Below are 19,317 nucleotides of genomic sequence, written 5' to 3'. Positions count from 1 at the left end.
ATTATTTTATATCCATCCTTCTTCCCATATTAATTATCACTTACCTCAATTCTTAGTTGTTAAGAAATAAGGGCAAGTTAATTCTGGATTATGACCTGAAAATAACATAGCGAATCAAATAAAACAGCCATAATATTAATGATTTATTAATATTAATAATGATTTGTGCAAAATATATCAACATTAAATTATTATCTCGAGTAATAAAATTGCCTGTACATTCACTTTTGATACATGGACATACACTTTTAAAATTAGCAATTTCTCGATAAAATACACTATCATCATTCATCAATAGTCACAAGTAGTCGAGCATCGGAAGACCGGGTCTCTCTTTTCTTTGTTCACCTTTCATAAGATACACAGTTTACTATATAACTGTAATATACGCATAACCGCCGAACAGCACAGTGCGTCTGTGTTTATATACTTGGTTGTGTAAATGTATGTAAAATGGTATTTTTCCAAAATTATCCACGAAAACAGAGATGCTAAGATTTCAACTAAATCTGTATAATTACAATAAAAATGTATTCAATCCAAAATTTATGCATACATTATTATTAGATTTTAAACGTCATTTTCTGTTTGAATGATTGGAACAAAATCAATTTGCCTTTTTCAATTATTATAAACAGTCTGAATCTTCCAAAGGTATTATGTGCTTCTTTTCTTTCACCGCGCACGATTTTCTTCATTCAATTTCGTATTATCCTTTCTTCTTTTCTGGTGAAAGTTTAAAACATTGAAAATTTAACACTGTGATTGATATCGACAAGATAAAAGATGATTTATAGATTTTTAACAAGTTCAATACGTGTGTGTTTCGTATATCAATATACAAGTAAAAGAATTGGTAAAAAAATACATACTTAAGAATAACGTAAAATAATATCTATAACCATATATGTATCTCGTGCGTGGTGAGTCAATACCTCTCAACGTCTTTCAATAAACGCCGTATTCTAATGTTGTCAACAGCTTTGCACTGTACAGGAACACCATCATACTTTAATATTGTACATTTTCTATCGAATAGCCTAAAGATCAGGTAAAAAATAAGGCCTAGTATTTTTTCGTTTCATATGTATATATACATATATATACATACATATGCATGTATGTACATATATATGCTCTCAGTTATCGCATATCCATACATACATGCACATACATCTGTACAAGCATGTATTTATACGTACAGTTTTATGTATACCGAATTCAAGAGAACGAAAACTTCAATCGCGACATTCGTAAGAAAAATAAGAGAAGTAAGTTATTAAAAACTTCGAATGAAAGATATTTTACATACATGTATATAAAGTTATTATTCAAAAAAAAGTATACAGCTTTCTTGTAACCCAATCTTTCGTTACGTTCCAGTTATAAATAGACAGTCGTGAATTAAATAATGTAACATACTACGAATCGAAATTTTAATTTCTTTTAATCACTAACGATATTCAATGTTTTAATGACAATTGTGTAAGTCTATAAAAATAAAATACTTAATAAAATAAAATTGGCTGAATCTGCAATATGCTTATAAACAACAATTATATTATCATAGTCTTCCTAAATATTTAAGATATTACATAAAGTATCAAAAGTTTTACCATTATTTTTTTCTCTTATGTAAAACCTTACCTGGAAAATCTATATCTAGTTTTATCGAAAAGTACTCGATTTTCAGAAATGAAACAATACGTTTAAATATCTTGTATTACCTGATCACAAGCTTAACTTTAATACAATTAGAAATATCGCTCATTATAACTGATCCTCTTTCTTAACATTTGATTCGATAGTTAATTTAGTACTTTACGTTGAAGGAATGCTCAAAGCTAAACCCTTAGACAAACAACAACTTCAACAAGTCAGCGATATTTCAATTTGCATCAAATTTTCCATACCTGTACAGTTGAAGAATCAAATTTAGTTAAAAATTGTATGCAATAAGTTTAGTACACAATGTATAGACTCATTTAGATTCATTTGTAATCTACAATACTTTCTTTCCTTAACGACCACTTCTACACCTTCTTCGTTCGCGATAAACTTCGTTGGCAAAATAAGACGTTCTCTCGTTGTACATACGCGCGATATAGTTCAAGAATCAGTCTCGATTTTGCCTTCGATGTAACCCTCTCTTAAGTATTAATTTCTTTTTGTAACAGAAAATATGAATGTGAGACTATCGAAACGAGTTCACAGTATTATCAATATGCTGTCAGAGAATAGTAAAGAAATGATAAGAGACGTGTGATTATACACTTGGTTCCGTCAGAGGATCGGGTTGCAAGCGTTCCACTCGATAACGATTGTATTGTCGATAAGGCGTTCTCGTTTGATCATTGTCCGTGATCACTCGTGTTTTATGAGGAATTAAGTTTTCATAACGTCCCATCAACCAATCCTGACATAATCGGTGTTGAACATCTGCAACATTCTTGGATACCCAAGCCGCCAGCCATTGATGGAACTTTGAATTCAAGTGTTTTGTAACAGCTGGATGACACTGTTGAAAAAGCAACTAATTAATAAATATCATGAGTATCGTTAATTTAAAAAAAAAATAAGACAAATTTTTAATCGTAGAACATACCTCCCTGGCACGACTGAAAGAATTTTGTTTATACAGGAATGCTTCCTTACTAGCAATATAAAGCATTTGGTAACTATTGGGATTAAATCTACACTGGGTTTCATCGGAATTGATAATGTCAGATGTATCCCCAGAATCTGCTAATCTTAAACCAGGAGGTCGCTTTAGAAGCGCATCCACAGAATCCAGTGATTTTTCTTTGTCAGTTGATCTAAAGAAAGATAGAAAGGAAAGGCATTCAAATATTATATCTTATCAACAGAGTTATGATTTTAATTATAAAGAGATTTAAATGATACTTACCCTGCTGCTTTATCTGGTTGATTGGTGTTAGGCACTGATGCTGACATCATTCTTGCAGCTTTTTTCCTCCACTGTCTAATATTACGGTAAAGAAATACAGGCTTACGTCCTGCCAAGATTCTGCCTAAAGAACTCCAACCATTTCCATCCATCTACAACAATCATTTCATGTTAACTTTTTTAACAGGTACAGCTTAATACATGTATACATACAATTTTAATGATATCATTCATTGTATTATTATGAGTAATTAGTACTAAGTTTAACATACTTAAGTTAAGAGCTCTTATTACAGCACAATTGCAAAATAATTTATTACAATATTTCACACCTCGTACTAAATTACAAACATTCCTCTTGTATAGAGCTTACTCTCTTTCTAAAAGTAATTAAATGTTTTAAGTAAAAATAATAAACTACGGCAAAATACAGAAACAAATGAAAGATATATAAAAATAATCAATTTTCTATATACAAAAGAAAAACGAAATTTTTTTAAGGGTACTCGTTCAAAAGGAATTTAAATTTTTTTATGCTATCTTCATTTTTTGTAAGTAAGTTATATGTTATTATGTGATTGTCATTATACACTGACACGTACTGAATCGCATACGCATCAATAAATAACTATACTCTACAAATAAAATTTATTAACAATTAACTTGGGAAAACGTAGATACATAAGAGGATGTTCTTTAAAGAACGTACGAAAAAGATTTAACGGTTTTCGGGGGTTTATGCATGAAAAAGAGCAATAAGCGAAAATAAACCACATTCAAAATATCTTGTAATCTGTTGTTTTACTATTTTTTAGCATGTTACTGATACTGTATAAATGACTAGGAATAAGTAACAATTCTTACGTGTTAACAGTACTTTATAATGAAATTATTAATTGTAGTTCAGAAATATTCATTCATAAATTTATCATTATATAATAACAATATGTAACAGCAACTATATTGAGTCTTAGTACCAATAATATTTAAAAATAATAAAACAAATTTGTCCAATAATTTTGTGTAAGCAAAATGAAATCAATTAAACGAACACGAGATGAAATGAAAGAAAATGAGCTTAAAGTAACATTTTCAGGTCAATTTTCAATCCATGTACATTCACAGACGACGAGTGAACTTTTTCAATCGAAAGCATAACAAAAAAGGCGTGGTATTGATATGATTCGAATGAAATTCTAACTTATATGGCGGCTTTACTATTTTAAAATACAAATGTGTTAGAAAAGAGATATATTACTCTTAATATACATATGTGTATACATATATATACGTATATATTGTATATATACATATATATATATATGTGTGTATGTGTGTGTATATTTATCACCATTTAATGTTCAGCACACATGATATAATATTGAAATAATAAAACAGAACAACAAATCGAAGCTAAATGAGAAAAAATATGTAAAATAAAAATCATATAAGGACAAACATAAAAATTTTAATATCTGAAATTAAATATCTCTCTGTATGATTACTAAGTATTTAAATATAGTATTATGGAATATTCATTTTGCATTGTTTTTTGTCTCGTTTCATTCGTAAAAGCACAGGCAAAGAATTCTTTTATCTTTCTTTGTCGTCACAAAAAATTAATATCATCGGAGAATCAAAGTAATAAATTTAGTGGTACAAAATGATGTTAGACAATAATGTTTAAAAGCATTGTTCATGTATTTCAATATCTCTCTTCTATACAATATTATTGTTTATCTATTATTATATGTATATTCGTTTCATATACAGATTACAGTTACAAAATATATATATATATATGTCTTATATATATATAGAGTTTAAAATTCACTGCATAAAGTGAAAACGGAGATATGAGCTTATAACAATCACATAAAATCTGTCTGCACATACGACCTCATAGTCTCAATGAAACTATATTACAAATGTCATAGTAACGTTTAAATCAGATCATTTGTGGCAACAATTACATATATATGTGTATATATATACATATATATGTGTGTGTAGGTATATATATATATATATGTATATATATCGTTTAAATTAATTTAAATTTGTGCCACGTTATCTAATAAAAACGTATTGAACTGTTAAATAAACGAAAAATATATAAATACACGTACATGATACGTGTAGATTTTCTCTCTCTATATATATAATAGCGCTTAAAATTCCATGATGCAGAGCCTTGTCAGGAAATGCATGTTTTACATTTTGTACAAAATACGAAGATATCATTCAATGAGGAAACAACGTTGCGAACACTGCATCTGAAAATCCACTTTGCGTCATAAACGTATTTGTATAACTGTACAGAATACTATGGCAAAGAAAACTAAGAAATAGTACCTGTTTTTCCATAAAATATACAAAACGTAGATTTTTTTATCTCGACGTCAAACAATAATAATAATAAAATTAGCAACGTATTTCTAAATAGTTGTTTGATTTCAAAAAAGAAATCCTAAACGCGACAAAACATTAAAAGCACATTTTTTAATAACGAAATCTGATAACTCGTCGAAACCTAGGAAAGAACAAAGAACGATTCGATAAAAATTACTCTTCCGACATTAAAACTTAATGCTTGATGCTAGCTAACTTTTAATAACTAACAATTTTTATAGTCTGCACTGTAAAAAATTATTAAGGACCTTCGATAGAATTATACCATTTCCACGAGAAGAATGTAATTACACAGAATGAAAGTTCACTAGAGTACCAAACAAACAAAAAAAAGGGGTAAAAGTAATGGACCTTCTCAATGGAAAAAGCAACAGCAGAAACCGAGAGAGTTAAAGCTGTGAAACCTTTGGCAGATATTCGAAATTAGTTCGTGGGATATCAACGCTTCATACTGTTACGTTCCTTTCAGTTGGAGCTATGAATTAATGAAAAGATACAAGTGATTTTCTATTTACATGCTATGCCATATAATCTTTGCTTCACTACTTATACATTAATATGTACATAGCAAAGAATTATCATACACCTGCATTTCACAGTGGCGCAACAGTTAAGCCAGGAACACACTTGGTCCACGCCAATAATAACGCTACTTCCAGTTTCTCTTTTTAATGTTCAAGCTAGAATCAATGCATACTATGATCTTACATATCACACTACACCTTTTAAATCAAACGAATCTAATTCGAAGAATGCAATATAACACGTCGAACTGTGTGGCGTTCGCGTAATTGAAAATCTTCTAAATAGGTTGGTATACCCTAACCTAATGCCTAAAAATTATACAATTTTAATACTTCGTTAACATACCCTAATTTAATAGTACGGAAATTTCCCAAGCTTTTTTCGTTAATATCCGTAAGGAATCATAACACACGCAACCTTTGGAAATCCAATGTTCCAAAAATGTCCAAAACGTTATTTTATCATATAATACACCTTCTCTCAGCATGCGTATCTTTTCTTTTATCTTTATCTACTTTGTGAACTTGATAGTTACTCTGCCATAATTAGAAGTTTCGTAGTAATAAATTGAAAGTTGGAGCGATCAAAAGACAGAAAAAGCCACGATTACCCTGCATAATGTGATGTGGCGTGGAAGTAATGTGTTCACGAGTCAATATCCATATTTCCTTCCCAAAGGCTTCACTAATGTTCGAATGTATGATAGCGAAATGGTGAAATTTTACAAGTTAGTAGATGCATAGTATCTCTACCAGTCGACCAAGTTGCGTATCAAAACATATGTACAAATTTATATCAAATATTTACATATTTCTTTTTAAATTCTATCTCGATAATAAATTCTAGAAATTATGATCTTATCTAGTTTATAATAATAGTAAGATGAAAATGAACTAAACTTTAAGAATTGACCGATATCAAATGTTATGTTCTTTTTTTCTTTTATGCTAATATTTTACATTCATTTATGGCACTGCTCGGATGACTTCATTTGTGTATGCCGTGTCCCCTTGATGTTTCTTTTCATCATTTTTGTACATTTGCAAAATGAGTTAAATGCTCGTTAATATCTTTCATCTCGTAACTATACTTCTGCTGTAACTAGTTAATTTTATCTTTCCTTTTCTAAAGAAACTTGAAGTAGACAATTACGGAGACAGTATGATAAAGCATAGTACGATTTAATTGTATATGTGAAAATTTTCCTTGTTTGTTTCGTTGACCGATTCTTTTCAAGTGAGAGATTCACGGGAGAATCATGTTTTCAACATGAAAGCAAATTAATGAATTTAGTACGTATTCTTATTTCTTTTATAAGCTTTTGAAGCTTTATACAATCATTTATAATATTTTTATTATTATATAACAAACAAAAACAACAAACACAAATAAAAAGAAGTTATTAGATAACCACATTATTAGATAAAATATAAAATAAAATTTAAAAACAACCGAAACTTGGAATCTTTTTTGTACGTAAATGTAAATATCGCGCACTTCCCTCCCTTTTATCGAACGCACGAACTTCCTTTCGACGCTAAATAAAAAGTAAAGAAGATATCACCGGATGAAAGAATAAACCCTTGCATAGAAACTCGCATGGATAGACAAAACTTATTTACGCCGTAAAAAACGAGGAAGCAAAGCAGTGACTCGTGTGGAGCAGTATACTTCTAAATGCCTTCGATAAATCTTCGCGTTTGAAAATTTGGAAAAATTACTATTGAGATATCGTTGTTTCACTATAAATCGATATTTAAAATATAGAAATATAATTTGTAATTTATGGTTTTTCGCATAACATGTAATGGTATTGCAATGCACTAATAGTGCGAATATATAGAATAAAGAATGGGGATTCGTAGTGCACTATACTCTCTTTTTCTATTTTTCTCTTATCTTTCTCTTTACTTAATTTACAGCACCACAATGGACGCGCTCAGATGAAAATCATATCTCTCTTATCTCTTTAAACGTTACGAAAATAAATATATGACTTTCCATTCTTTTTCTTTTATTTTAGCATTTAAAAGAATATTAGTTCATTCTGCTTATATGTATACAAAGTTCTGCAACTTCTATATAATGACAAGCATGAACCAGTGTTCTGACCCCATTCGCGTGATAAAGCATTGATGATAGCAGACCGTATATGGCTACGTAGCTTCCTCGTATTAGCAAACAACCGATATTATATGCTACGATGTTCATTCCTAAAATATTTTCTACTTCTTTTTTGATATCTTTCTTTAAGGAAGTCAACAATGATTCTCTTGAAGACCGAGTTTTTTTTTGGAAAGGTGTCCGACTGCGAGATCAAACGTTTCACACACGAATACCTCTGGTATAATTTTATAGTATGATCACACGAAATAATTAGAAGAAAGTTTTTTTTTAGTAAGCTTTCGTTCTTTGGGACACTAGTTGTACACTGAATGACAACAGTACAACTTCCAATCACAGACATCAAATACGAATGAATGTAAACTTCAACGTTGGCAATGATTATGAAAAGGGATGTGGATCCTATACCTTCTTGCTAATGTCAGTGTTCTTGCGCTTTCTGCCCCTCCCCCCCCTTGCTGCCTGGTCGTTACTCACAGGATGATTGGTTGTTGGCTCATTGTCTGTTAAGGTAGGGGTGTCTTTCGGGCTAGTCTGACCAGCTGGAGCAGAAAACCTCTCAACATATGTAGACCACTTTTCAGATACCGTAACTCCTTCCCTTTCTCTTTCCCTACAACTGTTGTCCATCGCTTCATCACCTTCCGTATCCAACAATTCCATTGTTATTTTACAGTCTTTCTTATACTGCAACAATAAAATGTTTTACATGTAAAACGCGTTTCGTTTAATTTACGAAAAAGTAATATTTTTTTATTCATAATTTGTTCGTATTCGTAGGATATTACCAGCTGTAATTAAGAGATACATTAACATATGGTTAATGTTCATGAATCAAATAGAATATTTTAGTATTTTTAACATATATAACAGTGAATTATAAGCTTCTAAAATAAATGGTAGCAATAGCTTTGTCATTCGCAAAATAAGTATTCTGAAAAATCGAAACTTACAATGTATATCTTAAAACAATTTTCGTCCGCCATAGCCTTTTCAGCTTTACGCTGATACGACATCTCTGCACCGAGTCTCATGTATGCTGTAGCACATAAACCACCTGCACCACTACTTTCTTTCGGTTGTCGTTGCTCTCGCTGGAATAATTCCATACACTGCTGGCATATAAGATCTGAGACCAAATGCTGTAACTAAAAATTGTATATTTTTGTTTTAGAATCCTGCTATAATTATAAAATTATAGTAATTTAAAAATTTTTTAAATCTAATATGCATATACTTACTTGTCTCACAGCGTATGTTACAACCTTATCTAACGTAAAAGCGATATATGCGTGAATACCGAACATTTCTCGTAAGGTATCCTCATATGCGGTACTTTCCATATTACCGTCTAGCACATTCTTAACCATATCCAAAAATGCAGGATAGTAATCCTCAATTTCAATTTCATCTATATCAAACATATCAAGAATATTACATTAAAATGAACTATATTTTTTTCGTACAAACAAAACTACGTTTTACACTTACTTTTAGGTTTCAACCGTAATGCGACAGCTGTGCTCTCTTTACGCTGCTGTTTGTACCGTGATTCCTCTTCAGCAAGAGCCACAGCCCGGTCGTACATTTTTGTTAATCTTTCACATAATATATGATGTAACCTTAAAAAAAGGTACCAATTGTTGCTACCCATGAAGAGCGTGTACGCTTCTTCAGGATCATCCGACATCGCATGGATCGGTACTTTGATATCAGGTTCGGTTTTAATAGACGTGGAAGACGGAATCGGAGATACCGGCGCCTTATTCCTATTTGCTTGGAGGCCACCACCACCCAACGGAGAGGTATTCATCGTTACTGACTGAGAATTACTACACGCTGCTACATTGAGATCTTCCTTCTCATCTGTAACAGCGATACTTGTAACATCTGTACAGCGATATAAAATAAATTGCTTTGACTACAAAATAGTAATAATTTATCAAATTTAATGCATACCGTCTTCATCCCTTTCATCGTCACTTAGTTCCTGGCGTGGATGGAAGAAAAGATCAGGTATAAAATGCTTCAACAAAAGCTTTATTCGTTGCTTGTCTTCCTTGTGGATGGCCGTTTGACGCTTCACATGATGGATAAGAAGATTAGCTGCATCATCTAGGACAGACTTATCTTTGTAAGGTAATACAAGGTGTGGACCGCTATTATTTTGACCATCCCCGCTACCATCGTCTACCTGCTCGTGTCTCTGCAAAATAAATTATTCTTAAATAGTGAGAAGCATAAACTTACCTAGAGGAAAAACAGTTACAAACCTCATCGTATAACGTTTCAATTTCATTAAATAGGCTCTTGGACCTTAGGGCCTTAACATCATTCTGCTTGAAATTGATACCTTGATGATCCAGAGACTTCAAGTAGTACTTTTCGTTTTGTTCTCTCCAGAGTTTATTGAAACCTTTTTGCGCTTCCCGCCACTCTTCTTCCTTACTCTTTAATCGACGAAGAACTACTGGTACTGCTACTACAGGATTTTTCTTAAGACCATCTATAATGTCAGCCGCCTTATCGCCGTATATCCTCTTCAAGGCTCTCTGATGAATTGTAGGCGAACAACCACCGAGACAATCGTCGAGCTTGAATTTCTGAAGTTCTTCTTGGCTCATTCTACTCATTTTCTTATGGACACCCTCGAGAACTCTGATCGTTGACGCGTTAGTTTCTATTACGCCATCCAACTCAAATCGTTCATCTTCGCAACGATAAATGAATTCCTCGTACTGAGTTTTCCTAAACATTCCAACCCAATAAAAAATAATTCTACTATTCAACAATAAATATCACATAAAGGAGATATAAAAGTTACGAACCTGGATGTTACGAATGTACTATCTTCTGACCAAGTCGGGAATGAAACCCATGTATCGTTGAGAACTTCTTTACACAGTTGCGTTCTTCCTGTACACTTTGGTTGAACGTAAGACTTTGGTAACGCACAGTATGATGCCCCTAGACGCTTGCATGCCGTGTAGTCAATTTCCATCGCCAGATCACCTTGCGGTCTCTCTTGATGACTTCGTACAACATTATTTGGTAGTGCTTCAACATTTAAATTGCCACTTGCATTTGTTGCGTTGGTACTAGAAGACTCAGGCAAGTGGCCCAGGAAATCTTTAAACCACCGCAATAGTTCAGGAAACCGACCAAGAAATGGCGTTACTAACTGCACCAACTCAGATTTAGAAACTATCTCTTGATTAAACAAAACCAAACATCTAAGGAAATTTTCGTATACTTCTTGCGATCTCAACGCTTTACGAACCTAAGAATATAATAATACATATTTTTTTATTATGCATTTATTTCATTTTTCCTTTCCTAATAGTATGAAAATAAAAAATTGAAAGTACTAACCTTATCGAAGAAAGCATAATCATTGAGACTGCCATATTTTCCAGCTTCGGCTATGGTAACACATTCACGCATAGACGATACTTTAGGCTTTTTCAGAGGTGGACCATGCTGTATATGGTGAGAGTTTCCAGCTGTTACCGAAGGCGAAAACGACGGACTTCTTTTCAATTGTCCCGTATTGTGACCAAATTTTTGTACGCTATTAATATCTCGTATACCAGATCTATCTCGCTCTCGGTCACGATCTCTATGATCGCGATTTTCGCGTTCTATTGTACTAGTACCGCTCGATTCTCGAAGATCTCTCGAAATATTTCCCGAATTATTATAAGGTGCTTTAGGTCCCAATGGTTTCTTGACAATTGTTGTGTGATCATTAACTGTAGCAGTCTTGTTACTCTAAAATATTGTCACCAAAACATTAATAAAAAAAAATTTTTTTTAAGTAAAATTTTATAATACCCATCCTACCAACGAACTCTGTTGATTAGTAGCATCCGGCAAAAATTGTCCAAACTCAGCCAGCAAATCTTCTTGATTTTCAAATAACTTGGCAACTTGGCTATAAACTTCTGCCTCCGTTAAATGTTTTGCCCCACTAGATGCGCCAGATCCACTCGTACCACCCATGTGTCCAGATTCTTTTAAATTTCGCTGCTCTTTCTGATAAGTATGCAGAATTTCTAAAAATCTTTTATACTTGTCTGGTTGACCTTGGAATCGATTCTGAAATTATAAACAAATTAAGTGAATATCTTACATTTCTTATCGCATTCTGTAATTGAATACAAACCTTAATTTTGTTAACATAATTAATCGCATGATTAAACTCAACTGGTTGGCTTTGTTGAGTTTGTCCACTAGTAGGTATACCATCTTGTGCTTGACTCAACGCTTGACTCACAGCCTGAGCTTGAGCTGCACTAACATGTGAATTATTGTATGCCTGTACCGGTGGTGGTGAAGGTGCATGTACTGTCAAACTATTATTCGATATATTATTTGCCAGAGAGTGGTGTATGTTTCCGGTCCTAATTTCAAATAGCATGTAAAATATAAATTATCGATTTATTCCGCAAAAACAGTAAAAACTAATATATAAAATATTGATAATATCCTACCCTTGCATTATCTGCAATACTGGAGGAGCTTTCGCTGGTTGTGTTGGTGGACTTGCAACAGGAGGTGAACCAACATTCACAGTGCAATGATGCTGTGACAAGCTAGTGCAAGTGTGTGTTGCTGTTGGACTTGGCATACTAACTGACACTTGAAATGCATATCCTTGCTCATTTGCTTGCACCTCTATTTTGTACCCAGGTGGAAGAAAGGTATTGAAACCAACAATAAGTTCAGGGTGCCCTTTAAATAAATGGCTCACTCTTGTTATTACTCCTGGTGTATCTATGCTTTGAGACTTAAATTCTTTCATAATATCCAAGAAATCATTATACACCTAAAATTAAACATGTTTATGAAATAAAATATGATTATTGTAACTCAGATAATTTTAATAATGATAAATCTACCTGGGGCTGATCACTGAATTTGTACTTTACTTGATCTAAATAAGATAATGCATCTTCTACTTTTAATCTCTGAAATTGTTGGGAACCACTGCCACCACCTAGGCTTGTGCCTGGTGGGGTAGAAGCTAATGGTGTTACATTGCCAGAATGAACCTATAAGAGGTATAAAGAAATTTTTATACAAAATCTCTTGTTAATTAAAAATATCATATTTTAATAAGAACTGATTTTCAATGTTTTATCCAAAATACAAGCCTTAGACCCATGCTTTTACATACTTATACAGCTATTATTTTCAATAAATCTCGATATCTGTAATTTATTTTAACTTATATACATTGTCGGATATAAACCTTATGCCTTATTGTTGGTTGCTGTTGACTATGAACCTGACTTTGTGTTCCTGGTGTAGGCTGTTGGGAACCCATACTATGGTTACTCCCACCACCTATTCCACCATGTAAACCTCCACCAGTATTTACACTGCTACTGCTACATGTAGAAGTGAGTCCTGCAGATCCACTTCCCTGCACATACAATTGATAATAATTGCACAATCTATAAATCTAATCTTTACAAGTTTGATTATATTCCTGTACATACAAATTGGGAAAAAATGTACATATAGAAGTATAGTGCTGTTATTATCCTCTGATTATCCAATCTTATTATTAATACAAGGTGAAACAATTAGTTGTACAAATCTTATTTGCACAAAAAATTAAATAAAATTTCTTAATTGTATTTTCATCAAATATATACATAAAAATGAAGCGATGTTATCGAACAATAACAATAATGTCGTATATTTATTTTACAAATAAAGGTACTCCATAGTAGATAGAGATAGGTAGAGATTTATTAACGTGACAGTTAAAAAATTTTTAAAAACGTAATAGGAGAACGTTCAATTCGATAGACCGCTTTTAAGCCGATTAATTTCATTTGCTCCCGCATCGCTCTTTTTTATTATATACCAGTAATACCTGAAAGACTTATGAATAACAATGTTACAAGAAAGAGGAAACATTAAAATATACAATTTCATTTTAACAAAGAAACTATAAAAAAAAGATTGAAATTATATAAAGCAATTAAAAAATAGTAAAAAGCATAGAAAAATGAAAAGATGATGTAGTTGTTTTGCAGCTCGTTACTGTTGTTATTACAATGTAGATAACACGCACCTTAATGGGGGACGGGGCCGCGGTCGGCACTACAATTGCTCCAGTATATTGCTGTTGAGCTTGGGCAGTTCCAAATTGTATGCTGCCCGGCATTTCTTTCGAAGCAACTGATCGAACTGCTTGGCCAGGTACAACAACGCCTATTCCACTGCTTGAATGGTACTCCAAACTACCTCCTCCGCCACTTCCTGCACTCACTGACGAGTGCTTTAATGTTGCTGCTGCTGGTGATGCTACGTCGTCCAGCCCGCGAACGCGTTTCATCGCAGATCACATTGGAAATGCTACGGATTGAGAAAGATCTTGATCAGAGATCTTCTTTTCATCCCGATATTAATCATATCTTGTTTAACCCTAAAAAGCTGCCATCAAAGGAAATCACACTAACGCATTTCACACTGCATTAATTTTATACGATTTGTCATTTAAACCACGTATCACGAGTGAAATTTAATTTCCTCATAATTATAGCTATCAATAGAAAAGTTAAGAAAAGCAATTAAATATTTTATTACTATTCCATATTGGATAAGAAGTTGTTGTTCCTTGTGGTTATAAATAACATTACGGCGATATTATTATAGGTACACTATGGATTTTTTGTATTTATGGAAAATTTGAAGAATGCATAATACGAGAAAATTTATCAAATATCAGAAGTATAGTGTTTTCTATAATATTTGGTAGATAAAACAATTTTCTATCAGATCCTATTTTCTAAATTACATTCTCAAAAATATTAATCTGCATAAAAACCCATAGTTTATTAATTATAACTAATAACTATGCGTCTTCATATTTTTATGAATGTAATTAAAAAATGAAATTTAGAAAATTGTTTTACTTATTAATAAATAAGATTTTGGATATTTCATATATGTTCGCATAGTATACATTTCTGTGAATTTTTACAACTTGATATATTTTTAATTATATTCTCAAAAATAACGACAGGACGATAATATTAAAATAAAATTCGCATGGGGTGAGATTTCGCTTATGATAGCCTTCAAGGGTTAACATCGAACCTATGCGATACACAACCATTGTTATTTATCCTCAAAGCTACGATAAAACACGACGCAGCAACTCTTTCGCGGGTATCGTGGCGTTTAGCGCGCCATGAGCAGAAGACAGAAAAGGTGTAGTAGGGTTCGAAAGTGTTCGGTGATGGTATTGTTTCGTTTAAGGTGATAAAATGACGTGATCGACGATGCATCCGCACTACCGTTGACTAACGTCGTAAGTACATAAATACGTAGTACTGCCGTGTAGAAAAAACATTCGATAAATTTGATGTTTCCTTTCTAGATCGATTTAAATTTACACGACGATGTTCGGAATTTTGAAAGCACCGCGCGCTCGATCACCGTGTGACAGAACTTCCGAGGAATCTAAAACAGCGCGAGCACTTTCCCATAACTTCGAACAACATCAAACTTTTTCGCTCCTAAAATAATAGTATAATGAAAAAGGTGAAAATTTCGTCATCATTTCAGTGAAAGGAATGAATATGTAATGGTAAATTAGGAAAACTGCATTGGTATTTATGTTGATTTTTAATACGTCGATCTCAATATGAATATGTTCGAAATTATTTCTCTAGAATAATATAAGGAAGCCGTTAAAAATGTATCACTTAATTTTCTAATTAATTTTTTAAAATTCAAAATTACTATACATTTTCTTGCTCGATTTACAGTTAAAAATAATTGAATTACTCATACTCGTAACTGTTATATATATATTGCATAATATAAAATAATTAAAATACACGTGGTTTGCATTTCCATTATATTATTATATTTATGACAATAGTAGGAAATAAATCATACGTTAAATATGAGTATATCCTTTCTGAAATCTACTCCAAGATATATTTAGGTAATATAACCTCACACAAAAATGCAATAAATTTGTTAAGTTTAAAGTCACTAATAAATTTGGGGTGAAAGAAATTTTTCTTGCAATGAATATTGATGTTTACTATTAAGAACTACTACCTTTTGTAATCTATTGTTTTATTTATTGATTTAGTAATCATTTATTACTGTTATATATTTTGACCTGGCACGCTGTCATGTATATCCCTTATACTTTACACTTCTCGGTCAATGTAGACATTCGAAGAGTAAAAGTAAATTATAAAAGTGGGAATAGATAAAATATTTTATGAATGTACTTTTTATGTGCTAAGAAGATATTCCTGCAAGATTATTCACAGCTACACAGAAATATTTCGTTGTGCTATTATATATCACTCGAATCTATAATTAGTTTTTTATCAATAACAAAATGTAGCTATAAAGGATTTATGTCCTCTTCGCATACGCTTTGATATTTGCAGTTCTAGAAGCACAACTGCGTTTCTTCGCTCATTATTTTATTCTCATTTGTCAAAACTAACAAATTTCTTTCTTTCTAAGTTTTACATCTTTCTAGAATAAAAGTAAGAAAACGAGCGTAGAAACCAACAAGGAAACAAGACAATTTTAATTCACACATTCACTAATGTAACATATTATAAAACATATTACTGTAAATTTCCTTGGTATAATAAAGTAAAAGAATGTAATATCGGTCTAATCCTACTGACATCGGGTTACAAAATAAGATGTAAATTTTCCTGATCGGAAGAAAGTTGCACTGAAACACAAAAGTGTGTTATAAAAATAATTATAACCTAGTGCTTCTATAGAACACAGTCTACATCCACATAGTAGTTTATAATGACCTTGCATGGATATAGAAATGTCAGTGACTTAGAATACAGTAAAAATCTCGTGGAAAAGATAATACATACCAATTTCCATTTGAAAAGAAGTTGAACGTCCTTGCACCAAAGTGAATTTCGAGAAAAGTTATCCAGTGAAGCAAGTGGTCGTTGAATGAAACGAAGTTTTGATCGGTAGGAAAGTTTGTGCAGTTCCACGAGGAGAGACGAGCGTCGGTGGAGTTTCTTCGTTGAACAGAATTTCGATCCGCGATATCGAGCCTCGGTCGGGGAATTTCGCTGGGACACAGAGGAGACGAAATAGAGCCGGTAAAGCCAGCTGCACGGACGCGTACAGCCCGTGCTGCGAAGTCGTCGAAGCGAGGTTTGTCAGTGTTGCACGTTTCCAAACACTTCCCGGCCCTCGACGTTACGCAATATTCCACGTAAATACATAACACATTTTCCCGAGAGCTCCAGTGGAAAAATATTCGTCCTGCGGTGCTCCTTTTACAAAGGAGTCACCTCGAGTGTCGGGTATAAGCACTTTTCAGTACACTGGATTTTCTTGTCGATATATCGGTCCTTTTTCCAGCCGTCGAAACTGACTTTCCGCACAAAAGCTTCGGCCCCGTTGTTTTTTCACGACCAAAAAATCGACGAAGCCTGAACGGGCCGGTCGGTCTGGTCTCTCAGACAGGAATTCACTATGCTTTCTCGGATCTCCCTTTCAGAACCATCGAAATCTTGTCGTATGTGTGAAGAAACTCAGTAAAATGCACATTTTCGCGAGTACACGGACGAATTACCGCACTTTTTAAAAAAATACCCAAATGCAAAAGACATACTCGCACTCTCTCGAGGTACAAGGCAAACTATTGGATTTTGTATGGCAAACAAGGAACTGACTGGTCGTATAGCGGGATGAGGAAGGTGGAGGGGATCGCGCAGGACCGTATTCATCCACTAAGCGTCTCTGTTACCAACCACTCGGGTACCTCCTGCAAAGCATACGTGTGTCGCAGGCCTCGCGAGACTTCTCTTCCAACTTTCATTAATTGTGCATCGATTATTCTTCGACTACTTTTCTCCACTGTTTTCCACGACAAAGATATTGCCACGCACTTGCAATTTACTTTAACGTATCGGCATAGAATCACATGGAATGTAATCGCTACGAAATAATAGTCTTTCTCAGTCGTAGTTAACAATGACAATTACTAATCGTACAATTTCTTAAAATCGTATTTTCCTACGGTTATCGTTTCAACTACACTTTCTAGTCGTTTATTGATAGTTTAAGTTTCATAGAATTTCGGCCAATCCAAATAACTTCCAATTTCAGTTCTTGTTTCGAGCTTTTATATCGGTTTACATTATCGACGTTATTTTTATGACAATACTCTCGCAATAACTGGAGTGAGTTACGCGTAATATATTAATATTTAAGATACAACGTGTTTCTTACAAAACAGCTAATATCTATAGATATAAATACACTGGAAAAGAGAGTACACGAATACTCTCGAACAACATACCGCCAAAGTTTCATTCGAGCACTTCACGATATCAACTTCTCGTAAGTCACATTAATAAATTACCGAAACGTTAACAGCGATAGAAACTCCGCACATTCAAACTTCCGTTTGTTCGAATACTATTCTGATTTTTAAAGCATATGGAATTTTAATTACACCGCATATGACGATTTAACACAAAATCGACGGGATTCGCGTAACTTTTTACAAACTAGAATAACAACACGAGGTATTTTATGCGGATAGTATACTACGTAAAAAAAAACATAGCAGCCAGATAGGATGATATATACAAAATTGCATACACATTACATTTTTAACATGTTTATCGTAATAATTCATTTCTTTGGTTTCCGGTTATTAAATACTTCCATTACGCCAGGATTTACCTGTCGCGAAAAAATGACGAAGGAAAGTTTCGAAAAAGATGCTTATTGAGAGAAAAGTTGTGTCGCGTCCCGATGAAACTGAAGAATCGCTAGGTGCCTAATATGTTGTGAGTAGATACAGCCCTGAAAATTGTGGCGGCGAAGCCGCCAAGAGGCGCGCGCAGTCCACGAAATATCCAAGCGTTTCCCCGCGGCCGACATCTTCGTGCGGCCAACAGCTGTTCCGAAAGGCGAGCGAACTCCCCATCGTAATCTGGGTCATGGAAACTGCGCAAAATGGGTTGCACTTGCACCGAAATCGCGCATTTCTTCGAAAACTGGTCTATCGTCTCGAGAATTTCGTCTAATCCAATAGACTGAACTAGCACGCGGTACGTTGTTATCCACACAATAAAATGCCATTCGAAATATGCAAGCTCCTGCGACCAGCCGTTGCATATCTGTCAACGTGCTTGACTGGTTCCCGACGAGAGAGCCGTGCGTCGATTGGCTGACGATTTTCGGGCATCGACCTACGCGCGAGTCTCGAAACCTGCTAATCACACAGGAAGCGTCTAAACGATATTCCTCCAATATACACAACGTGCACGTGGAAAAATCACGTTCTGTGTTTTATTACA

At 33.4% G+C, this 19,317-nt stretch overlaps 1 protein-coding gene across 2 annotated transcripts; it reads right to left on the bottom strand.

Moving 5' to 3' along the window:
• Positions 1–130: 130 nt before the first annotated feature.
• LOC117231783 (paired amphipathic helix protein Sin3a) lies at positions 131–19,192 on the bottom strand. 2 transcript variants are annotated; one of them, XM_033490545.1, is made up of 18 exons: positions 16,861–19,192; positions 14,058–14,341; positions 13,224–13,397; positions 12,871–13,023; positions 12,463–12,797; positions 12,135–12,372; positions 11,813–12,067; positions 11,342–11,740; positions 10,798–11,249; positions 10,243–10,717; positions 9,929–10,175; positions 9,461–9,835; positions 9,211–9,380; positions 8,923–9,117; positions 8,447–8,656; positions 2,909–3,060; positions 2,606–2,816; positions 131–2,518 (listed from the first exon to the last, which is right to left on the bottom strand). In XM_033490545.1, exons 2-18 carry the CDS (start codon positions 14,319–14,321, stop codon positions 2,267–2,269), a joined length of 4,557 nt encoding a protein of 1,518 aa, XP_033346436.1. In that variant the 5' UTR covers positions 14,322–14,341; positions 16,861–19,192; the 3' UTR covers positions 131–2,266. The 2 variants fall into 2 exon arrangements, with proteins under 2 accessions (XP_033346436.1, XP_033346435.1); XM_033490544.1 differs by having other exon boundaries at positions 8,378–8,656; positions 16,861–17,779.
• Positions 19,193–19,317: the final 125 nt, after the last annotated feature.

This window comes from Bombus vosnesenskii, unplaced genomic scaffold (genome assembly GCF_011952255.1).
Source record: "Bombus vosnesenskii isolate JDL3184/JDL3185 unplaced genomic scaffold, Bvos_JDL3184-5_v1.1 scf7180000013273, whole genome shotgun sequence".
NCBI classification, from domain to species: Eukaryota; Metazoa; Arthropoda; class Insecta; order Hymenoptera; family Apidae; genus Bombus; species Bombus vosnesenskii.
This window is presented reverse-complemented; position numbering and strand designations above follow the sequence as displayed.